Source organism: Pseudochaenichthys georgianus, chromosome 20 (genome assembly GCF_902827115.2).
Source record: "Pseudochaenichthys georgianus chromosome 20, fPseGeo1.2, whole genome shotgun sequence".
NCBI lineage: Eukaryota > Metazoa > Chordata > Actinopteri > Perciformes > Channichthyidae > Pseudochaenichthys > Pseudochaenichthys georgianus.
In genome coordinates this window covers 320,828-343,537 of record NC_047522.1, presented here as the reverse complement: position 1 = coordinate 343,537, position 22,710 = coordinate 320,828, and the positions used below count along the sequence as shown (strand labels likewise).

At 41.1% G+C, this 22,710-nt stretch overlaps 1 protein-coding gene and 1 pseudogene across 1 annotated transcript; both read right to left on the bottom strand.

The window, feature by feature from the left end:
- Window positions 1-22,710, bottom strand: part of LOC117466004 (inactive pancreatic lipase-related protein 1-like) — a 197,437-nt pseudogene that overhangs the window by 90,427 nt on the left and 84,300 nt on the right.
- On the bottom strand, window positions 25-22,104 carry LOC117465965 (AMP deaminase 3-like). Its single transcript, XM_034109090.2, has 16 exons — window positions 21,845-22,104; window positions 18,078-18,141; window positions 13,710-13,932; window positions 13,429-13,588; window positions 9,241-9,406; window positions 6,584-6,803; window positions 6,260-6,389; window positions 5,888-6,082; window positions 5,394-5,525; window positions 3,962-4,125; window positions 3,701-3,827; window positions 3,387-3,550; window positions 3,003-3,123; window positions 1,754-1,927; window positions 1,385-1,495; window positions 25-907 (listed from the first exon to the last, which is right to left on the bottom strand). The coding sequence occupies exons 2-16, from the start codon at window positions 18,133-18,135 to the stop codon at window positions 731-733; spliced, it is 2,322 nt and encodes a 773-aa protein (XP_033964981.1). The 5' UTR covers window positions 18,136-18,141; window positions 21,845-22,104; the 3' UTR covers window positions 25-730.

Sequence of the window (22,710 nt, the reverse complement as noted above, 5' to 3'; positions counted from 1 at the left end):
AAAGACCATGTAACACCATTATTGACTGTTCTCTAGCCTTTATTTACATATGAAAAATGAGAAACATAAACATAAAAAAAGAAAATAATTACAACAATCTATTTTTTTCACATTTGTGAGTAGAACCAGGGTTTGTGATTTCCCCAAAAGGCTCTCACAAAACTATGTGTAATCCTTATACAAACGTTTCATCTGTATTTTAAAGATTTACCTGACCTGGCATTCACTTCTGACAAAATCATTCACTTACGAAAAATGCAAATCTAGCGAAGTTAGTGTACAATTGTCTTTTTTTCTAAACTCAGTTGAAGGAAGGCGTTTGTAACATGTATATATGCAAGTGACAGATACAGTTCATTAAGCATCGCAACTTTTTAATTCTAATTCTTTTTAAGCTCCTAATTGGATGTGTCAATTCTGAATCAGGTTCTGTGGCTAATGCTCTTTCATATAGACTAGTTCACCAGTGCACTTCATTACATATAAAAGAAAAAAAACCTCGCTCTTTCCCACTAAAATGAGGCACAATGACTGGCCAAGTCCATAGATACATCATTGAATGCGGTCTAGATATGACATTTATATCAAAGTAGTACTAGGCTTATCTAAATTTCTGCACCAGGGTCCGAATAAAATAAAAACTCGGTCAGAATGTTTAGTTAATAAAAACAAAGTGCTGTCTAACCTTTGTCTCTTTATCATTAAGGACAGTTTGTGCTGTCGAGGTACATCACTCTGGTATGGTATTGCCAACTTCTGTCTTCACTGCGTCTACAAGGAAACTGAGCTCGTTGCACAGCGTCTCGTAGCGGTAGGCCATGCGGATCTGTGCCACATTTGTCCGCCGAATGTCGTTTCCCGCCGGTCCATCCTCCAGGTAGCTGGAACCAATGAAGTGTTTCTTCTCCTGTAAGGTGAACATGAAAAAAATTAATATTGAGCAGATTTCAGATATGAACATCACACAGCATGTGACTTCAACTGGCTGAAAGTGTAGATGAATTGTTGACAAACTGTTCTACTACTTAATGAGTTTACTAATACTTTAATGATTTTCATCTGTAATAGGCAGTATTCACACGAGCTATCCGAGGCTGGGATTGTATTAGATAAGAAATGCCTCCCATAAAAAACAGTGGAGATAAAAATAATATCTTCAGTGTAAGTTTCACAGTAATTTGTAATTTTTGAGAGCACAACCTCTTAATTTGGACACTAGAAGAAATTGTATTTTCAAAAACAATTGTGGCCATGTAAAAACCATGTCATCAATACATAGTTTGTCCACCAGGGAGCACTGATGTGTTTATTTCTAAACTGTAAAATGTCTCTCAGCTGATGTCTCCCAGTAATGCCAATGACTGGGATAAAAAAAGGACTTCACCTGATGGGAGAGTCCGCTCTGCAGCACACTGTTTCTGGCTATCTCACACAGATCACAGGTGCTCAGCTTCCACAGCTGGGCTGCAATGGCATACTCCTCCATCAAGGCCTCCTGAAAGGGTTAAAAGCAACAATAGAAAAATTATTCAATACATTTGTATGATCTCATAATGAGAGTCCAAAACCCAAATTGCTAGTAAACTCAATGTCTTGGGTTGTGGACCTTTGATCAGACAACTCAAGACATTTAAAGATGGCACCTTGGTCTCTGGGATATTGTGGCTCTTTGATGTCTTCTTATATGTGCTGTCATTAGAGATATTTGATGGTGAGGGAATTTAATTGTCTATTCTGTTGCAGTGGTTCTGACCTTAGTGTAGTGGAACTGCATGGGGTCGTCCGTGGACAGCGACACACGCAGGCCTTTCTGTAGGAACTCCCGCAGAGGGTTCTTGGAGTACTCCAGGAACAGGCTGTTGTTGCTCAGCGGGGACATGGCGATCGGGACCTGGGCCAGGTAGTACAGGTACTGCAATACTGGACTCTGGGGAGAAGGGGGGGTGTGGGCACCAAAGTAATGTTAGTAATGCTTAATATCTATTTGTTGAAGTTAGTGTAGGACAATTCTAAGGTTAAAGAAATATCAGATACAGATAAATAGGGTTGTGAATGGTTGGTGTCACATTTAAACAGTCAAAATCCTACATTTCAGTTTAACCCTGAACATATTTAAGTCATCATAGATATTTAAATCATGCCTGTTCGGGAGTTTTAAGATATGATCATGAATATAATTAATGTTCCCCTTAATGTCAATGACACGTTTACAGTGTAGAATGTCTAATTAGAAAAGGTCTTTCACAGAAACATAGATCACACTTAAAGGTGGGGTCGGTAAGTTTCAGAAACCGGCTCGAGATACACTTTTTGTTATATTCCATGGAATGCTCTTAACATCCCGATAGCAATGAATATCTGAAGTGCTTTGACAACAAATCCATAAAAAAATGTCATCTGTAGAAGCCGTAATACTGTAAAAAGTACAACCTGGCCTACCTGCCTGTCAGCCTTCCATCGGGGCACACACTGATCTCGTGCCCTCATTGGTCATGTGCGCCTTCGTGTGTGTTGGAGGAGGGGCTCTATAAGGAAGTGGTAGATTTTCTCCGGTTGTGTATTTTCAAATTCTAGCGATCTCGAGCCGGTTTCTCAAATTTACCTACCCCACCTTTAAGCATGTCTATAAAAAGAATTTTGCACTATTATCAAGCTCAGACAATAGTGAGCTTTGCCTTTCTCAATATTGATTCAAAGCATTTCAAGCTGAGGTATTTTGTCCTGTGGAGCAATAGGCGTTTGTATTTTTTTTACATCTTTCTGTTATTATTTATTGGCCAGCAAATGCACATTTTGAGAAATACCAAATCTTGCTTCGGAGTGGGACTGTAAAATTGTAAAAAAATAAGATAAAATGACCCTTGTGGGTTAGCACTCCACTAATTAGTATCAGTGTTGCTGGCAGTTTTGACAGAGAGATGATAGTGGTCATATTAAAATCCAATGTTATTTATCAGCATAAAAAATAATGATCCAACTCTCGAATGAATTCAGGACTTCACCTTCTTGAGGTTGAGTCCATGGGAGATGTTGTCAGCCGTCAGGAAGGCGGACACCAGGTGGGTGATGGAGCCGGCCTCGCCACAGTGGGGACGAAACTGGAAGGTGTTCAGACCTCGCTCCCTGAGGAGGCAAAATATAACGATATCATGTCCTACCTGCAGTTAACTCAAACCATTTCATGAGCTCTAACAAGTTATTTCCTCCATGTCAAAACTCATGTGCAACCATTTCTACATTTTTGGGCTCTATGGACTAAGGAGATGTTATTTAGTTGAAATCTATCTATACAAATATGAAATATACTGAATGGAATATGTACAAAAAGGCAATTTATGAATTTGGCCATTAAGAAAATGTGCTTGTCTGGTGAACGCAGGACTTACTTGCGCAGGTTGTTGAGCACCATGATGTTGGCGTACATGTAGAACAGGTAGTAGGTATATGGAGGGTTATCGTCTGTGGTCCACGCCTCAGGCTTTGGGCTTTTGTAAGAGAACATGTGGTCGCTGTGTTTTGATTCGTCATCCACACTGTCGAATCCTGTCACCTAAAGGATAGCGAATAAAATGTCACCATTTCTTTTACACAACCATGCATGTGTCTTCATTAGTTCTGTCTTTAACTGTTTGTGCAGAAGACTAACTGAACATCACTCTATAATCTTCCGATTCCACCCATCATATATGTACTAACTTACGTATTTGAGGAATACGTGTATCTCCTTGTGCTTTTGTGGATTGACCGTAGCCTCAAACAGTGGGAGGAAAACGTTCTCCAGCATCTTTGCAAAGTTCGGAAGTATTTTCTTTGACTTGAAGATGTCACTGCGAGACAAAAGGAACCAAATACACACACATTTAAACAAAACAAACATTATAATTGATGTTATTATTCCAAAATAAATGGATTTAAACTCTAAAATTAATGATTATATCTAAAGTGTTCTCTTTGCACTTACTAAATCCTGGGAACTTGAATCATCCATCTCATGTTGGGCGAGTGCAGCTTGTGCTGGATGAACCAAGTGGCCAGGCCCTCCCACTCGCTGGCTGAGCGCCCGTAGATGGACAGGCGGGGCTCGGCATGCTGGTACTTGCTCTCTTCCAGCTCTTTGGACACTTCCTGAAACAGTTGTTATGGGAAATGGTATCATACTAAGGGAGCATTTCAAGTTGGAACTATTTAGTGTTGTAAGGTTAATGGTCTTGTCCTTTTGTGGAGTGTAGACATGATGTTTCTCCCTTTGCTGGAAGATGTGTTTGAAAGAATCCTATATATACTGTAGTATGTGTCTTTTCTGTTTGTCATAGCCCCTCCCCTTCCATTCTTAGTGTGAAAATGTGGGGATAAGACCCTCTGCAGACCTTCTGACTTTTGTACTTCGCTGCAGACTGCTTGACACTCTGTAACGATTTACCTTCTTGCTAGAATAAACTCCCTAAAAGACCGTCTTATTCCAAGAATCTTCATTTCAGTGAAAGGTTTCCTCACCATTTTATGTTATTTACTGGTTTGTCTCAGTAAGTTTCCACCTGAAAGTCTAGTGATGTTCCTTTATAAAGCAGAAGTAACGTTTGTCAATTGTTCACTGGACAGGTAACCGATGATTCTGTCACATCTGTGCTATTTCCAAATACCAACATACTGCTTTAAAGGTGGGGTAGGTAATTCACTTCAGAAACACTTGTTGTTATATTCCATGGAATGCTCTTAACATCCCGATAGCAATGAATACATTAAATGCTTTGACAATAAATACATGTCATCTGTGGAAGCCGTGGCGCTGTAAAAAGCACGACCAATCATCTGAGCCGGCCCGGCTAAAGTAACTGGATGGCCTACCTGCCTGTCAGCCTTCCATCGGGGCACTAACTTATCTGGTGCCCTCATTGGTCATGTGTGCGTTCGTGTGTTGGAGGAGGGGCTCTGTGAGGAAGTCTGAAGGAAGTGGCAGATTTGTTTCCGTTGTGTACTTTCAAATTCTAGCGCACTCGAGCTGGTTTCTCCATTCTTACCTACCCTAGCTTTAAACAAGGAACACTACAGACATGAAAGTTCAGTACTTCAGCAGTCAACCACCAGTCGGCGCAGGGCATCTACAACTTAACCCGAACCAATTATGATAGATGGTTCAGGTCTTTACAACATATACCAAGATAAACAGTATACATAAAGATTTTTAAAGGAAAAATGTAACATGATATAAAAGAGAGAGAAGCAGGACATCTTTAAATTAATTTCTTCAGCATTTGACCTGTTGCTTTTTCCAATTCATTGTATTTGGTTAATGGGTGACTTCTCAACATTCCAGTTTAGCTTCAGCCAACTTTTTGAGAACAAGTCAGATAATTATTTAGGGCCTCAAAGTGATAACAAAACTCATACTGCACCTTGATGATTCGTGCAAAGTATTCTCCTTTGATGTGGTTGTCTGATTTCAAGTAGATCTCTCGCAGTTCGCTGGCGCCCACGGGGTTGTACTTGGAGTTGAACTTGTCAAACCGATGAAATGTTTGCCTTCCCTAGGAGGGTCATTCGTGAGAGAGGGTGAATCTTTTGATAACATTTTCATTCCAACAAAATGACTGTTTATTATTTTCAGATTACGTATTAAAAAGATCGTGCATGGAACATAAAAAAGATTGCATCACACCGTATGAAATGCTTGAACACGCATAATTGCATCCTTCTGTGGTCGTTTTAAAACCACACATTTGTTATTGGCAGGCTCGTGGAGTTAAGCGATACCTGCCCTATTTACCTCAAGAACGTTGTTTTTTTAGAACAATTATCTGGCAAAACCGATGTCTGACGGCATTGCAGAAATGTTACTGGACTTGTTTCAATTTTTAAGAACTTTTGGCAGCAACGACTTTGTTCTTACAGCGTGCACGTCCAGAGAGTCCACGGTGAGGTCGTACGGGTCCATGTTGAGTTTGTTGAAGACTTCCTTGTGTGTGACCTCCTGGCCGTCCTTCTCCAGGACCACGCGATCCGTCTCTTCCTTGTATGTGGTCTTTATAAATTTCAGCAGATGCTTCTGGTTCATGCAAGCAGCCGCGTGTATGTGTGTGTCCACCTGTGTTTTGACATGAAGCAAACAGTTAGGATGTGCATGACTTTATTGGACAAGTAACAGCGGATGTTAATTAGATCAAGCACTAGAGATAACTTTCAGAGTGACTCAATGTTGACCGGACGATTTGCATTACATCAGTTTAATGTATAATGAACTAGATGGAAAACACCGACCGACCTTTCTGACGTTGTAGAAGTCTCTATGTGGGACACATTTCAGCTCTTTTAGCTCCGCCATTTCATTCATCATTTCATGAAGATAGAATTTAGATTCCAGGAAGTTCAACCGTCGGTGGCAGTACGTTTTCCTGTGAGCGAGCAGGAGATTTCAGGTAGGAACATTTGAAATTACTCATTCAACTCTGAACTGATGCTCTTCTGCATGCACCGTTCAGGAAGGGAAAACTATTCACAGTAGTTTTTGAAATATCAGTTAAAAGCGATGTAAAATGTCCGTTTGCCCTATTGTCGTTATGTATATTTAAAACATTTGTGTACTTACGTTGGGCCGTCAGCTATCATTGCGAGGACATGGCTCAGGTCTATAGCAAAGGTCTCGAGGTCGGGGTAAGGGAGGCTGTGAGGCTGCTGTTGTTTCAGGGCCTCAGCATTGTCGTAAACATGAACTATGCCATCCTTCATCTGCAGCTCGTAGTTCAGGTTCTCAGGAATACCCTCCATGGAGTAAGGGTCCTCTCCTTCATGAGGGAACGGCCAGATTTCTAAACACAATGAAAGGAAATAAAAACGGAAAATAATGAATATGCTTTGCAGTAGGAGTTATATACCGTTAACAGCACCGACACATCTTGAAGAATATCAAGACTCGATGTACCTCTTCATGGTTATAGGATGTGTATCAGAACTAATATTTGACCACTGATGCAATTGTTAAAAGTCAAAATAACAGTCATTATGTCTCACACACAATTAAGTGCAGCTGTTGGAAAATCTATTTTTAGATAATAGTGTTGTGTCCCGTCAATTATGTTAGTTTGTTATGTCTTTGTCGCGTTCATGTTTGTTTTGTTTGTTTCACTTCCTGTTTTATTTTGTACTCCTTGTCTCATTCCAGGTGCCTTTACTTCCTTGGTTCTTGTTTCCCGCCATCGTCAGCGTCTGATTGTTTCCACCTGTTCCCACTTACCTCTTGTATATATTGTCCTGTCTCCACTTGTCTGTTGTCAGTTCGTCTTGTTCGGCGTGCCAAGAAGTCACTTCCAAGCAGCCATAGAGACCTTTTGTGATATCCTCCATGAGGGCGTTTTGTTTTGTGACCGTTTTGTCACTCCCTCTGTAAAGAGTGTTTCTTTGTTTTTGATCCATTAAAGTTTATTTTTCTGCAAACCTTTTCGTCTCCGGGTTGTGCAATCGAGTCCTCATATCAGTGAGTCACGGTTCCTAACAAATAGTATGTGACGCATGCTCTTCAAACAGCCAAAGTACAGATGTATAAACGCTAAAAAGAAAGTCACAGTTACTGTCATGCGTGTGATATCATAAGCTAATGTATTCTCTTAAAGCATTCTCCAAAGCTTTGTTGTTTATAAGGACCCACATTTGTGCGATATTCATTGGTTGTTTTTTACATGTTTGCCATTGATGAAAGATATCGTTTCTGTGATCACCTGCTAGTCATCCATTTAGTCCCAACATAGTACACTTTATATGCCTCATCTTTTTACTTGTCAAATGGTTAGAGCGTATAGTAAACACATACATTATTAGTACTGCACATTTTATAGTCATGTCCCCAGTACATATAAGTCATTTCAATTTATTGTCTGTGTTGGAGAAGCCTCCTGAAGCATGTCCCATATCTGTTGTCAGGAATACTTCCGCTGACCTTAGCTCACACACACTTCTTCACACGTACTTAAAATAGACGTTTAGAATAGTTAGACTCATCCTTAACATGCGATAAGCAGTTAAATGTTAACAACATAGCGTTTAACCCTTGACATAATATTATCATAGCAGCAGTTGGTCCAACACTTTATTTGTTATTATGATATCATTGGCATTGTAATGAATCAGGTGTTATATTAGTCCCTGCTTGTTTCTGAATTGTGTTGCTAACATTGGACGCGAGAGTGCCCTTGTCTTTGGCAGCTAAATGTAGCTCACTGACAGCAAAGACAATAAGTCATCCTTTTCATCACAGTTTTTCATTATTTCAAGTATTTGCCATGTTTGTCCCTTACCAAAAATAAGAGTGTAATGTTAGACGCCCCTTAGAGTTGCAACGTTTTTCAGATTTTGTATTCCCTTTTTTTTTTAATCTTAAAGGTCACCTATCCTGCTATTTTTAGGCAATAGCATATATAAAAATATATTAAAAAACATGTCTATGAAGTGTTTTGCTCAAAATACCAAACAGATCACCCATTCTAGCCTCTATTTCACTTCCTGTTTCAAAAGTGCTGATTGTATGGATAAAGCTTTAAAAAAACAAAAATTTGATAAAAAAGGAGGGGTCTGAGCTCATGCGGGACCCGGCAGCTACCGTCTAAACTAAATACTGCCGTGATGAAACGCCATATCATGGATTATCATGGATTCTTTCTGAAACAGTTTGGAGCTCAAAGGCTTTCTCTCTTGCCGGTTATACCACAAGGTGAGTTCCTTTTTACTTCCTGCTTCTTCACACACATGCTCTCCAGTACAGGTTAGCTCTGAGTGTTAGCCATGCTAATGTAAACACCGACCATATTACGTCCAAAACAGTCGGGCATTGTTTCTGATAGCAACGTTTCTGATTGGGCTGTGGGTCCACATTTCAGATATGACGTCATATCGGACGCAAATCTGGATCAGCTCCGTTGGAGCCCCGTTTTTAGAGATTTGGGTACGGAGGAAAAGAGAGAGGGTTTTATTTTCTGACGCTGCGTGAGTTCCCCGACACACCGGGGACACATCTTTATGTATAAAAGACATAAAAAAGTGCATTTTGCATGATAGGTCCCCTTTAAATCAATATCCCAAATGTTGTTTAACATAGAAACACAGTTCTCTCTTGGGTGATGTATAGGATTATGTTATGACATCCCATTTTCAATGTTTTTTAATAGTACAATACCAAAAATATACATTTTCAATCAAAAAGTAAGATATGGAATTAGATATTTCCAAATAGGAAAAGAGTTGGGGACCCCTTACCTGGCATGACCTCATCCTCCTCTCGCCACTCTTCATTATCGGCGTTGCGGAGGAATTGTGCAGCGGTCCTGGGGAAGTGATGGTATGCCAGTCTGCAGTATTTCTCTCTGATGAACAGCGCTCCGAGGATACTTTTGGCTGCCTGCTCATAATCCTCAACTGTGATCTGGAGGGGGCAAAAGTTCACCTTTTAGATTTGTTGACAAATGTTTTTTTTTTTAAAAGGATAAATGCTTAAAACATGGGTAAGAAGATGGCCTTTCCCCAGACACCCCTTAAGCCAAACCTTTTTAATATATTTATCTAGAACACTTCCTGGTGTTAAATGACCAACCTCCCTGGGTCCTTACAATAGGTACAGACTTAAATTAGTTTTTGAGTGTGTAACCGATGTATAACTTCACTTGTTTATATTTCAGTAAAATCATTGTCCATACTTTATTTGTAAAACTTGTCACTGTCACTTTATTTTTTAGAAGCTTTTATTTTGAAAAGTACGTTTTATTTTGGTACTGTTGGCACCGGCACATTTCTGCAGACTCGCGCTGCTTTCCTCAGTTACGGCCCCACTGAGGAGAAGTAAGTGGAATGAGTGGTGCCAGGCATACATTTTGTATTTGATATGTTAATAGATTGTTTAATGTTACACTTCACACAAGCCAAACCTATTTGCAGTTAATATCTATATGTTGCCGTGTGTGACTGTAGTTTATATAATGTGCAGCGCTTCAAACAGTGTTTGGGAGTTTTCTAAAGTTTAGCTATATGCTAACCTAACATGTGGGTGTTTTCTTCCACTGAAGGTGTGAAGTTAGAAAGCTGATAAAGCCATTTCCTGCTTTAATTATTATATTCTGTTTTGCACAGGTATGTGGGTATTCTTTTTGTGTTTTGTAACTGTAAATTGTATTGTTTGTTATGTAAGTGTACATTAATGGTTATATTTGTATTATTGGTTTACAAAGAAAAGCCGGTTTGCCACCATGGATAGATGTATATCTGTTAATTGTATTATTTAGAACTCTGTATACTTTCCTGAGTTAGCTTCAGGCCCCACTGAGGAGAAGTGTGAAGTTAGAAAGCTGATGAAGCCATTTCCTGCTTTAATTATTATATTCTGTTTTGCACAGAGAATAAATCCTGGTTGGCAAGAAAGAAGTCGTTTGCATTCACACAACTCAACGCAGAGATCACATGTGGCAGGGCTCGACATTAAGGGCTGCCCGATGGCCATCTAGTATTTAGCTCGGGCAATGGAGCCTGCTGGTTGCCCGATCAGGCAATCTATTATGCCAGTATCATGCAGCTCGCGGATCCAGTAATGAGTGACCCGACAGTAAAACTAAACATATCTATAACTCATTTAGGTAGTTTGAGAGGTAATTAAAATAGCTATGTGTGATATTCTAACCTGAAGTGTGTGTTTTGTTCCGCTCACCGCTGCATGAGATCATGCAGAGCTGCGTGTCGAGTTTCGACTCGTCAGCAGCAGCTGATCTCTCTCTCCCGTCAGATTAGACTTCACTCGCGTTTATGTCCATATCGATCAGATCCAGCTAGTTCTAGCTAATGATAGGACTACCTGCTTATTAAAAGACACCTAAACAATAAGTGTCGCTATGCAACTGGGTCAGTTCACAAAGTATAGCGCAGCATTATGCATTTGTTTACATGCCCACCGGAACCCCGAGGCATTACCAACAGATCAACGCACAATCAACCCATCCAGGACATCTCTTTCTCCACATTAAGGCTGCGGCCACACGAGGACGAAAACGGTCGTTTGCGTTACTGTTTAGTGTCGTATAGACCGTTCGGCCACACGAGGACGACCGAATACGGCACTAAACGACTGAGGAAACGATAACGGGTCCCAAGGTGGATAGAACGGCATACGCAACGCTCTGGGGGGTCCAACGGCTCCGTGTGTGCGCCCTATACGATCATTTTCTGATAATGATGAGGCAATAGCCCCGCCTCTCCCCACCTCTGCTGCTCACCCCCGCAACAAAATAAACTGCACACTGAATTCAGATTATTTATCTTTCTCTCGATATGGACATACACGCGAGTGAAGTCTAATCTGACAGGACGGAGACACGCAGCTCTGCCCACCTGCAGCTCCTCCCGCTGCAGCAAAACACACACTTCAAGTCAGATCATCACCCTTAGCTATTTTAATTACCTCTCAAACTAAACTAGTTATAAATATGTTTATTTTTACAGTCGGCCGGGTCACTCATTACTGGACCAGCTGCTGCATGAGACAGACACTGGCGCTGTCCGAAGAGAGGGAGGAAAAAGAGAGGCTCCGTGTATTTTATTATTATATTATATAGAGTCGTTATTCATTTGTTTTGAAGCTCAATAAATAACAAAGAAGACCTTTGACCGGCACTTTTATAATTTTGTCGGAAGATTTAAACTTTAATACACGTTGACTGGCGAAAAACTCTGCCCGGTTCCCTCGGCCCCCACCGCGGAGAATAAACAGAAGGGCAACCATGACAACCATGCTTCTTCGCTGCTTTTGTGGAGGAAGCTACAGCGCCACCTACAGGCTCCTGCATATGTACTGCAGCTTCTCCAGCGGTTGGAGCTAAACGGAGCGGTCTCGTGTGGACAGACACTATCCGGATGACTATTGCGTGTGGACGGAAGCTTTTTTGCGATTGCGTTTGTGTTAATCCTATGCGTTTAGCCGTTTTCGTCCTTGTGTGGCCGCAGCCTAAGTGTTAGACATTAGAATTGACTATTCTTGTCTGTCAGATACTCTTCTTGTCTGTCACATAAGTGGCGCAACTGAAACGGTATTGCGCTAAAGGGAAATTATTTTGACCGGACATTTTGACCGAAGAGATTTAGATTTGCCGGCTAACGGGAACTCTGACGTCGCCATTTTGTGTGCTTCGCGGATGCGCTCGGCTCCTCTCGACTGCTGCTCGGGTCTGCTCGGTCAGCTTCCGGATGAGGAGGCATTCGTTCGACCAACTTACAGTAGATAACATTACAAACATTTTAACAGGGGCCATAATAGTGTAAATAATGTTTGTTTTGGCAGTTATAACTGAATGTAATGTTTTCTACTTTTTTACATCTGGGAACGCATTTGCCTTCATCAGATGGAAAGCGTCTGTATTTCTTATAGCTATGCAGGGCATGCAAGCCAGCAAACACAAACGAGAACAAACAAACAAGTGAAATGAAGAATAAAATTGAAATTGTACAATATAATATTGTGGTGGTTCATCTTATAATTCAGTCTAGTGTCTGTGAAGTGTGGAATGGGGATGATTGTCTCCCTCCACTGTAAATGGGTCAACCCTCCATCAATCTCCTTAACGATGTCCTCAAAGTCCTCTCGTGCACTACGGATTTCATTTCTTACTTTCAAAATACTCCGAAGGCTTGTCTTTTAATGCAGGGTGCTTGGTCTCCAAGTGGCGAAGCAGTTTTGAAGGCTTCATTGCCTCATTTGAGAGCCGGTTGCCGTATCTTATGCAGAGCGGGCTTGGTGCGCGGGCATCACCTGTCGCGATAAATCCATATTTTAAGTAGGACTCCTGGTATTGTCTGTTAAATGCAGCTTTTTTTCTTGGAAGTCGTAGGCTCTTCTTCTGTCTCCTCACTGGGCCTTTTTCCCTTCGCAAAGAAACTTTCCAAAGATGTTTGTTTTTTACTCATTTTGCTAGCTTGTGGGTTTCATTTTAGCAGCAACGGATTAGCGGCATAGATGGATGTAACGGAGGGAATCCGGTCAGTTTTCAAAATAAAACATTGTTCAAACTCAGATAATAAATAAAACGGAAATAATGTAAGTTATTTATTTTTTCTCTGCGGCCCGGTACCAAATGACCAGACAGCATAGAAGACCTGCAAAAATCTAAATGTTCTAGGGGGAGGCCCCCCAAACCCTTCGTGCGTCATTTCGTCAGCGCGCATGTTTCAGGGCAATCTCTATCGGGCTCAGGGCCATCTGTAGATTAGCTTAGATGGCCCACAGTCATGCACTGTGTGGCGTCAAACCAGACCGGTTACAAGTGCCTATTTGTTTTTGCTTTCTTTGTCAGCTCTTTTGAAATGCTGATAATCCTCTTTGAGTGCTGGAGATGTCTGAATCTACAGTTACAGGTTTGTATTATTTGTAGTCAATGTGTGTCAACATGCTGGAGTGTTAGTCCTGTTTACCCCTGCACAGTAGTCTCCACTGATGGTTACTCTCTGGAAGTCTGGAAAGTTCTCTGGAGGAAAAGGTTCAGGTATGGTTGGGAGGACCAACGGGGAACGAGGAAAAGCCTGAACACCACCAACAGTCGACTGTGAACGCTTCAGCATGAAACTCTTCATCCTAGTCACACACATGGAAGGACAAGAATAACTCAAATTAAAACTGCAAAACAATGATCATTGTTTTCGATGTTAGGACGTATAGGATGTGCAGAACGAGAGGTGTTTTCAATCAAACCCACTTCTTAGCACACTCTTCAGAAGACTGTGCAGCCAGCTCCCTCTCCAGGGTCCTCTGCCTGTCCTCATGCAGACCGATGGGACAGTCCTCCTGCACGTTGAACAGAGACAAAGCTTCCTTGTTGTCTTCCTCCTTCAGAGCAGAAGCGTACACCTGCTCTGCTCGCAGGCGTACTTTCTCATCCACCTTGCTCATTGACATTTTTTGGAAAAGCCTCGGCATATCTGAGAAAGTCAAGAAAGATTGAAGTTTTGGTCAATGTTTTTTGTCCTAAATGTTGTGCTTAATTAAAGGAAATCTGCAAAGTTAAACACATTTTAGTCCACATTGCAATATAGTATATGGTGGTTTATAATTGTGAATAATAGGTCATTATTTCTCATTGCAAGGGTACTGAAAGATTTACTTATATTCAAATGACATTCAGTTAAGATGAAGGAATATGTTTTTTTAATCTGAGCATATTGCTAACATGTTGTATATGATATCCCAGGAGAAATAATATTATGTTCGTGGTTGCAATACATTCAAATGAGTTTGAGGTAGGGGTTGCCAGGGTTTAGGTGAGGAACTTGGCATGTTTCGCAATGCCACCTCATAACTCACGAGTAAACATGTCTTGAGTGACAACGTGTTCTGCCAACGTGTCGGGCAAGTTACAGTAAACACATCGTCACTGTCAGAGCTGTCCTAGACTGGCAGTGAGCCCTCAACCCCCAGGCTCACCTATTCTGACATTACGCAGCACAGTGAAAAGGACGAAACATGACCATATCATCACAGTTTTTAGTTTGTATGACGCATACGTAGTACAACGGTTTTTAGCATTGCATTATCCTGTCGTTCAGATAAGGTATGAATTTGTCTTTTATGTCAATTAACATATGGCTGCGAGGGAGTGTGGTCGTCTTTCAAACAGAAGGTAGTGGGTTCGATCCCAGCCTGTGCAGCCAACATGTCGATGTATCCTTGGGCAAGATACTTAACCCTGAGTTGCTCCCGATGGCCAACGGTGTGTGAATGTTAGGTCCTAGAGTAAGGTACACTGCTCTGTATGAATGGGTGACATGTAGTATGTAAAGCGCTTTGAGGGGTCGTAAAGACTGGATAAAGCGCTATATAAGTACAGTCCATTTACCATTTTGTTAAACATGATTTTTTTTGAAGATTATTAGCAGTTGAGTATCCTGATAATACAGCTTGTACTTTTAATAGAAACAAATATTTGACCCTTTGTTAGAACAGCAATTATTTGCATACCATATTTTCAATTCCCTTGACCTTTTGGTTTGAGCTGAGCCTCCATCATACCGATGGCAGGAACTAGGGTCCTATTTTTATCCGTGAGACCCTGTGAATTCATACTGTATTTTGATCAGCACAAGAAAGTTATTTTTAAATAGCTTTGCCTGCTTACTTTATCCCTGCGTTGTGAGAAATATGGCTCCCATCCAACATCCCGTCAGTAGCGGAGATGTTTGTCTCTACTGATCACCATTTCATCACTTACTAAAAGTATTAATGTCGTAGTCAGTTGGTCCCTCCGCCTGTTCCAGCATCTATCCTCACCGTGAAAGTATTTAAATCAACAAGCACAATACACGATGTGCTGTTGTATCAAATAGCAAACGTCTCTTCTGCAGACTCACCATCCTGGGTGGTTTACATGCAACTATATCAGCCAACTATATAGTGCTCTCACATCGTCACAATTTCTCTTGCCTGTTCTTTGGTTATCCAATTTCGGAAGCCGGCATTCTTCACGTGCCTCTCCATACTGGAACAGCTGAGATGCCTCTTGGATGACCTTGACTTACCTCCCCCCCCCCCCCCATTATGAAAACCTGAGCCACAAAGGGCCGTCTGCGTATGTCGGCAGGGTCTTTTACCAAACGCTGACATTTCAATGAATATGCTGATCAGTACTTTTTGCGTAGCTTTTAATATCACACAAATGCTTACATTAATATAATTCATCAGTTACATCCTTTGTTGAAAGATGGTACACTACTTTCCCAGAGAAAGTGGATTCTCCATTGAATCTCAGACCGTGAGAGTGGACCTCCTATCAACCAGTCATTGTCAACACATTTCATCTTATTGTCGCGACAAAGCTCGATAGCGTAGGAAGCTCTCTCTTTCTCTTACCTTCTGCTGTGAGTTTGGCCATGTTTGGCTCTCTCAGTCTGTTGAGGCAAGTATTTCAGCTTTCATGTGTTTCTTCTAGACTCCCTAGCTCTTAGTTTTGGCTCCACTGTTTATCTTTATTTGCCACTTGTGTCCCAGGGAAAACTTTAAAGTGTTGCTGGAAACCTCTTGACACTGTCCAGACTGTCCTCAGGTCTGGTATCTGTGTCTCTCTTTGTTATACGATGCTGCTCTCCTGGGTTTTCACTTCTCCTGCCTCTGTCAGGCTTTGCTCTGCTGTTTATCTGGTCCAGTGTCTGTATGTATAATGCAGCTGCTAGTTGTTGCTGTCAGGATAGTCCCTCCCTGTCTCTATTTTAGGGTTTTGAAAGCGTCATGGCAACAGGGGCAGATAATCCAAGCTGGTATGCCACACCTGGTCCTTACATGTGAGCAGAGATGGGGCATTAAAGAGGCAATACACACTTAGCTCAGAGGGAATATTAAAGCCCTGGGAAAGTACATTTAAACATTATAATTGTTCCTAGATGACTGATTTTAATCATAGTTTTATCCACTGACCGTGCATTTAAGTATCGCAAAGGCCATTTATGAAATGTAAACAGTTTTTGTTAAAGCTGTTTATAGACTCCATTATCTACCAAAAGCAAACATCCCATCTGTTCTTCCTGGTTGAGCTAGCATATATGGGTGTAAGCTGCTGCTGTCAATGTGTTAATGGCAGAATGTAAACACATTTATTTTGACAAGAAATGTAACTCCCATCCTTTGACAAGGGATAGAAGAATTTTAAAATACACAGCCGGAGAAAATCTGCCCCTTCCTCACAGAGCCCCTCCTCCAACACACACGAACGCGCACATGACCAATGAGGGCACGAGATAAGTTTGTGCCCTGATGGAAGGCTGACAGGCAGGTAGGCCATCCAGTTATCTGACCCGGGCCGGCTCAGATGATTGGTCGTGCTTTTTACAGCGCCACGGCTTCCACCGATAACATTTTTTGTCAAAGCATTTAAGATATTGATTGCTATCGGGATGTTAAGAGCATTCCATGGAATATAACAACAAGTGTATCTCAAGCCGGTTTCTCAAACTTACCTACCCCTCCTTTAAACCTGGAACTAACAAAGCTTAAATTATTGCCTATAAAAACAACATCAAACATTAAATAATCAGTTGCATTCATTTCTTATGGCTCTAACTGCAGCTTTTCCAGAGTCATTTCTTATGATTACATTTCTCCACAGGCCAACAACAGCTTCAACAAAACTATTTCCCTCAAAGAACAAACCAAACATGCCCTGCTGTCGTGAGAGAAAGTGCAGAAGGAAGCATCCATTGAACTCAGTGTGCTGCTCTGAGATGCTAGCTCAGATACTTGGCGTCTCATCCTGGGTGCAAGTTCATCAATGTTTGTCATCAATGTTCTGAAGAAATCCTCAGGATGGAGTGAAGGTGTGCGTGCAATATACCGGCGGGCCAGATCTAATAATAATGAAATTAAATCCACCAAGGGCCTGATTTGGCACCCGGGCCTTGAGTTCGACACATGTGGTGTAGAAGGATAGAGGTAGACTTTGATTTACCACTGCTGTCAACAGATACATGCATTACATGTCACTTGTTAGACGCTTTTATCCAAAGCGACTTCCATACTCAATACTGAGGGCAATCCCCACAGGAGCACTTTGGGGTGAAGTGTCTCAGGGACACAACGACATGCTGACTGCAGTGGGGTTTGAACCTGTTGTGAGCCTCTCCGCTCACACAGGGTTCAAATATGGACGGAAAGAGCAGGTTCGTGTAACACAGGCGTTTATTAGCTCCAAACAAAAGTATCCACGGATCTCCAACGTTGCCCGTGTGGCAACCTTCACAGGTCCTTTTGCCACCTTCCAGGATCCCGCCCACTGCAAAACAGCCCAGAACCAGGTTACGACATGCTTTTGTTCCGGCACTGATTACCTGACTCCGGCCGAGCCACTCCAGCAGCCGGCGCCCTAACCGCACCCCGCTGCCACACCTGCTGTGCTCCCCTGATCCAAACTCCAACGCACTAACCCACCGCGCCACACGCCTCCCTGCTACATGCTGTCGTGAGTGTAGTCTGTCAGATGGTGCATGTTTTAATATGTGGAAATTAGAGTTGAGTTACTTTAGTGAGCCTGCTGTTTGTTAGTTGTTCTTCATGTGTCTGTGTATAGTAAGTATTTACTCACCTTTCCCAAAGCAGGGTGTAGAATGCTGCTTAAGCAGGGGCGTGTCCCTCCTGCTCATTTTGATCTGGATTAAGAAGAACAAAAGCTTTAATTAACATTAGACTAACCCACCATTCAGTGATGAATTAACCGGTTTGGGAGTGGTTTTTCATTTGAAACAGCTCAAAGAAATGAAATGCTTACGTTGCTCCTTAATAGTTCAGTATTTTACCTTGCATTTAAAAAAACGTGTTGTATTCAATTTATGTATCCCTGTATATTCTTTAGTCTTGTATTTGTTTTTTATGATTTTCCGAGTTTTAAGCTATGAGCCTAAACTGTTTGGTGGAAGCAAAGTCATAGGGGACTCTACTAACCGTAAGTGGGTCAGAGGACGATCATAACACTGCTGATTTAAAAACACTTCTTATCCCAGTTGTTATTGCATGCTTTCACAGAGCAAGCTGGCCACCTGTGCTTAAACCTGCACTGCCTTCCTCTTTAAGCGGTTAGACTAGTTATTACAAAAACACTGTCAGCATGCTTTTGCTACCCCAACATCGTCGCAAATGATAGTGATCCCATGTTCGGAGTCTACATGGTGACTTTATGGCCTGAAAACATATTTAAACGTAATATAACGGATTTTTAAAGTGCAATGGATCATAAAGCTGGCACTAAGCAAAGTAAGAAGCAATATTTCAAAATGGTGCAATGTTTAAGTGCACTATAGTTCAGGCAGAGTAATCGCACTTCCTTTCAGTTGGTCAAAAACATTTAGTTCATAGCCTTTTTGGTATTGTTTTGACTTTTGCAATAGAGGAGTCCTTTCAACTCTATTTCTGTAAAGCGTAAAGGTGGGGTAGGTAAGTTTCAGAAACCGGCTCGAGATACACTTTTTGTTATATTCCATGGAATGCTCTTAACATCCCGATAGCAATGAATATCTGAAGTGCTTTGACAACAAATCCATTAAAAAATGTCATCTGTGGAAGCCGTGGCGCTGTGAAAAGTACAACGCACAAATGTATCTCGTGCCGCCATTGGGCGTGCATTGCAGCAGTACTTCGATGAGTCGCCAGCAACAGGCGGCCACTTCCAGCAGTGTGCTGGTCATGTTCGTGTGTGTTGGAGGAGGTGCTCTGTAAGGAAGTCTGAAGGAAGGGGCGGATTCTTTTCGGCTGTGTACTTTCAAATTGTAGTGCACTCGAGCCGGTTTCTGAAAGTTACCTACCCCACCTTTATATTACTGGATAGTAAATTCTGAAAAAATTGAAGTCAAGACGATTTGTCTTAATTCTGTCTAATTCTTTTTGGAAGTATGCATATGGCCAAGATTGATATGAGCTGTAGTTTTTGAATGCTCATAACCTTTTGGAAGCACACAAAAAGAAGCCATCAATGAAACAAGACATATGAGGTATGAGGTCGGCTTAAAAAAAGGGTTACATTCAGACTAACGTTAGAAGTTCTAACTACTAACTCAAACTAAGATACCTTTGAACCTACGCAAAGTTACTGCAATTTAGGGCAACACATCCAAGTTGGTTAAGCTCTATAAGAATGGTCCACAGTGCGACTAAACCACACTGGTGATTTAAGTTGTCTGATCTAGAGTTCAACCTTAGAGATGACAGACACTTGCGAGAGTAAAAGAAGTAGAAGAAAAAAAGAACAAGGCTGGCAGTCGGTTGAGAAAGTTTCTGGAATTTCCTGTTTCTTTTTTTTCAGTCAAAGAGCTTTTAAAAACACACATTACAACATTGAGCCACATCTTTGTATGGTTTGTTTCTATTTAGGTATTTGCATGTTCCTAGAGTGTATGTTAAACCAGCTAATGTGGCAGCTGAGGTAATAGGAAGCTAGTATTCCCTTATGAGGAGGTTTGAAATTCCAAGCCTTGAAATGAGTCATTTCTGAGACACAACGACACGCTGACTGCAGTGGGATTCGAACTTGCCATCCCCTGATTCGAAGTCCATCATACTATCAACTGAGCCACAGCCTCCTACTACAATTTATTTAGTTGTTATTTAAATGTGGTACATTTAGGATGACTGTGCATTTTTAGAAAGTGTGGTCACCAAAATTACAGAAATCGTACTTTTGCAATATTTGTGGTCAAACATTATTGTAACATTATTACAAAAAGCGTATTGTTATCTAAACTTTGCTGTTGACTGTTGCAGTTGTTTTGGGATATTAAGTTACACTTTAATGACGCTAAAATGCTGTTCAGTGCACTCTCATTTGACTGTCCTCTGATGCACATAACGACACTTTTAGCCATGCTACCGATGAAACAAATCTCAGGGGTTTGGTTGGTCCACCCCTTTAGTCCAGACTTTATTATCTCAACAATTGGATGATTTGCCAAATAACTTGGTACTGACATTCATGGTTCTAATAACTTTGATGATCTTCTGACTTCTAATGCAACAATAAAGTATGCATTTGACTTTTTAAGTAGTTTTCAAACTATTTTAGCACACACATTCGGTGTTCCGCTCAGGATACATTTGTCGATCTAAAAGTAAAACCCCAGTATGTGGATTTATGACAGTTTGTCACTTTATGGCACCAATTTCCTCATCCTTGGCTGTGTTTAGTTCTAAACATGTTAAAGTCGGTTTGAACAGACTTTGCTGCCGTGTACGTTAAATTAATATAATGTAGTATTATCTGGTTTTCCTCATATTGCTGTGTGTAAGAACAAATACAAGAGACAGTCAAGTTCAATAATGATTCATAAATATCGATCATATATTATTTAAAGCTAGGGTCGGTAAGAATGGAGAAACCAGCTCGAGTGCGCTAGAATTTGAAAATACACAACCGGAAAGAATCTGCCTCTTCCTTCAGACTTCCTCACAGAGCCCCTCCTCCAACACACACTAACGCGCACATGACCAATGAGGGCACGAGATAAGTGTGTGCCCAGATGGAAGGCTGACAGGCAGGTAGGCCGTCCAGTTACTTTAGCCGGGCCGGCTCAGATGATTGGTCGTGCTTTTTACAGCGCCACGGCTTCCACAGATGACATGTATTTATTGTCAAAGCATTTAATGTATTCATTGCTATCGGGATGTTAAGAGCATTCCATGGAATACAACAACAAGTGTTTCTGAAGTGAATTACCTACCCTTTAAGTAAAGGACTTTTTTATAGTTCTTTAAAGATACAATTCTGCACCCTCTAAACAAAAACTAGACACATATTTCAAAACAAGCAGGCATTAGTAGAACATAGTCGAAAGATGGTTTTAAATAGTACACTATGTAAATGAGTATATGCATTTTCCTCTGATGCTCATGCTAGGATAGGTTAATGTAAATCAAGATTACTATTTTGTAACTGTTTCTCCAGCTGTATGCAATGGTAGCCCTCTAATGAGAGCTGGCATCTCTGGAATGTGCAGAAACACGAGCAAAGGCCAGAATATGCTGTCCAGACTTACAGAGGAGGAGCTGAGGCTGAGACATGTCAACAAATGTTTTACCGTTCATTACATTATAACTAAAACTCAGTTATAAAGGGAAATAACTTTAAATATTCCCATCTATTCTTATGCCTCCCTAGATGCTTACTTATCTGGAGCAAAATATGTAGGAGTAAAATTCAATCAAACCCTAGAGTCAAGTATTTCACCAACAGATACCACCATACACAGCTAAGGGAAAGAATGCCAGAGTGATTTAAATGACGAGATGTGACTGTAGATACGAGAGCAACAGAAAGAGAAGGACAACACTCAGGTGAAAGAATAGTTGTGATGGCAGCTTACTTACTGTTTGCAGGGCTGTAAAGAACAACTCTTGTGACTGTCGAGAGCCTTTCCAGGAATCACCAGGCAGGAGGCAAGTATTTGCAATGAAGCCTCTTCTTGCCTGCAGGCAAACAGGGTGTTTCCTCTTTCACTGCTAGTCTGAACAAGTGTACCCTGTGCACATTTGAAAAAGCTTGACGTTCCAGTGTCGAAATTAGTTTCAGGAAGTGATCTGTATTTATGTTGCTCACTGTAGTAGAGGAAGTGCTGAAGGAAGCTTGTATTTTCACCAGTACTTGTGCCCCTTTTTCACGTGCTTGGAAACTATTCACAGACCACACCCATCTTTGTTTAAACAGGAAGTATCTGCCGCTCATTGTGCAGGAAAGGTCGGATTGCACAAAGGAATGGGCACCTGTGGCAGTCAGATACAAGTTAGAACCAAATAGTGTGCTTTCTTTCTCAATTTAAGGCTACATCTTTTCAGAAGTTAATGTTGACATCCACAGGAAAGGAAGTCACATGAATTCAAGTTCGCCCTGATCTGGCCTTGTGACACATGTCAGGGTCAGAGTCACCCGACTGGATCGCCTGGACAAAAGTGTTCGATGTTGAAAGACCCAAAACACTCAATAATGCTGAGTCACTGAGATCCAGATCTACTCGTCTTGTTACCTTATCAATATTATACAGAAGTGTTCAGAAGGTAGATCTCGCCTTTAATATGATGAGATTAATCTTGATATTGTTCATGCCAACATGACAGAACATACTTTTCTGTTACATATTACATGTACATTAAATGTAATATATTTCCTGTCAAAACATATTTAAAGATACACCCTGAGGAACTGCAAAAGACATATTTAGAATTGTTTTTAAATGTCA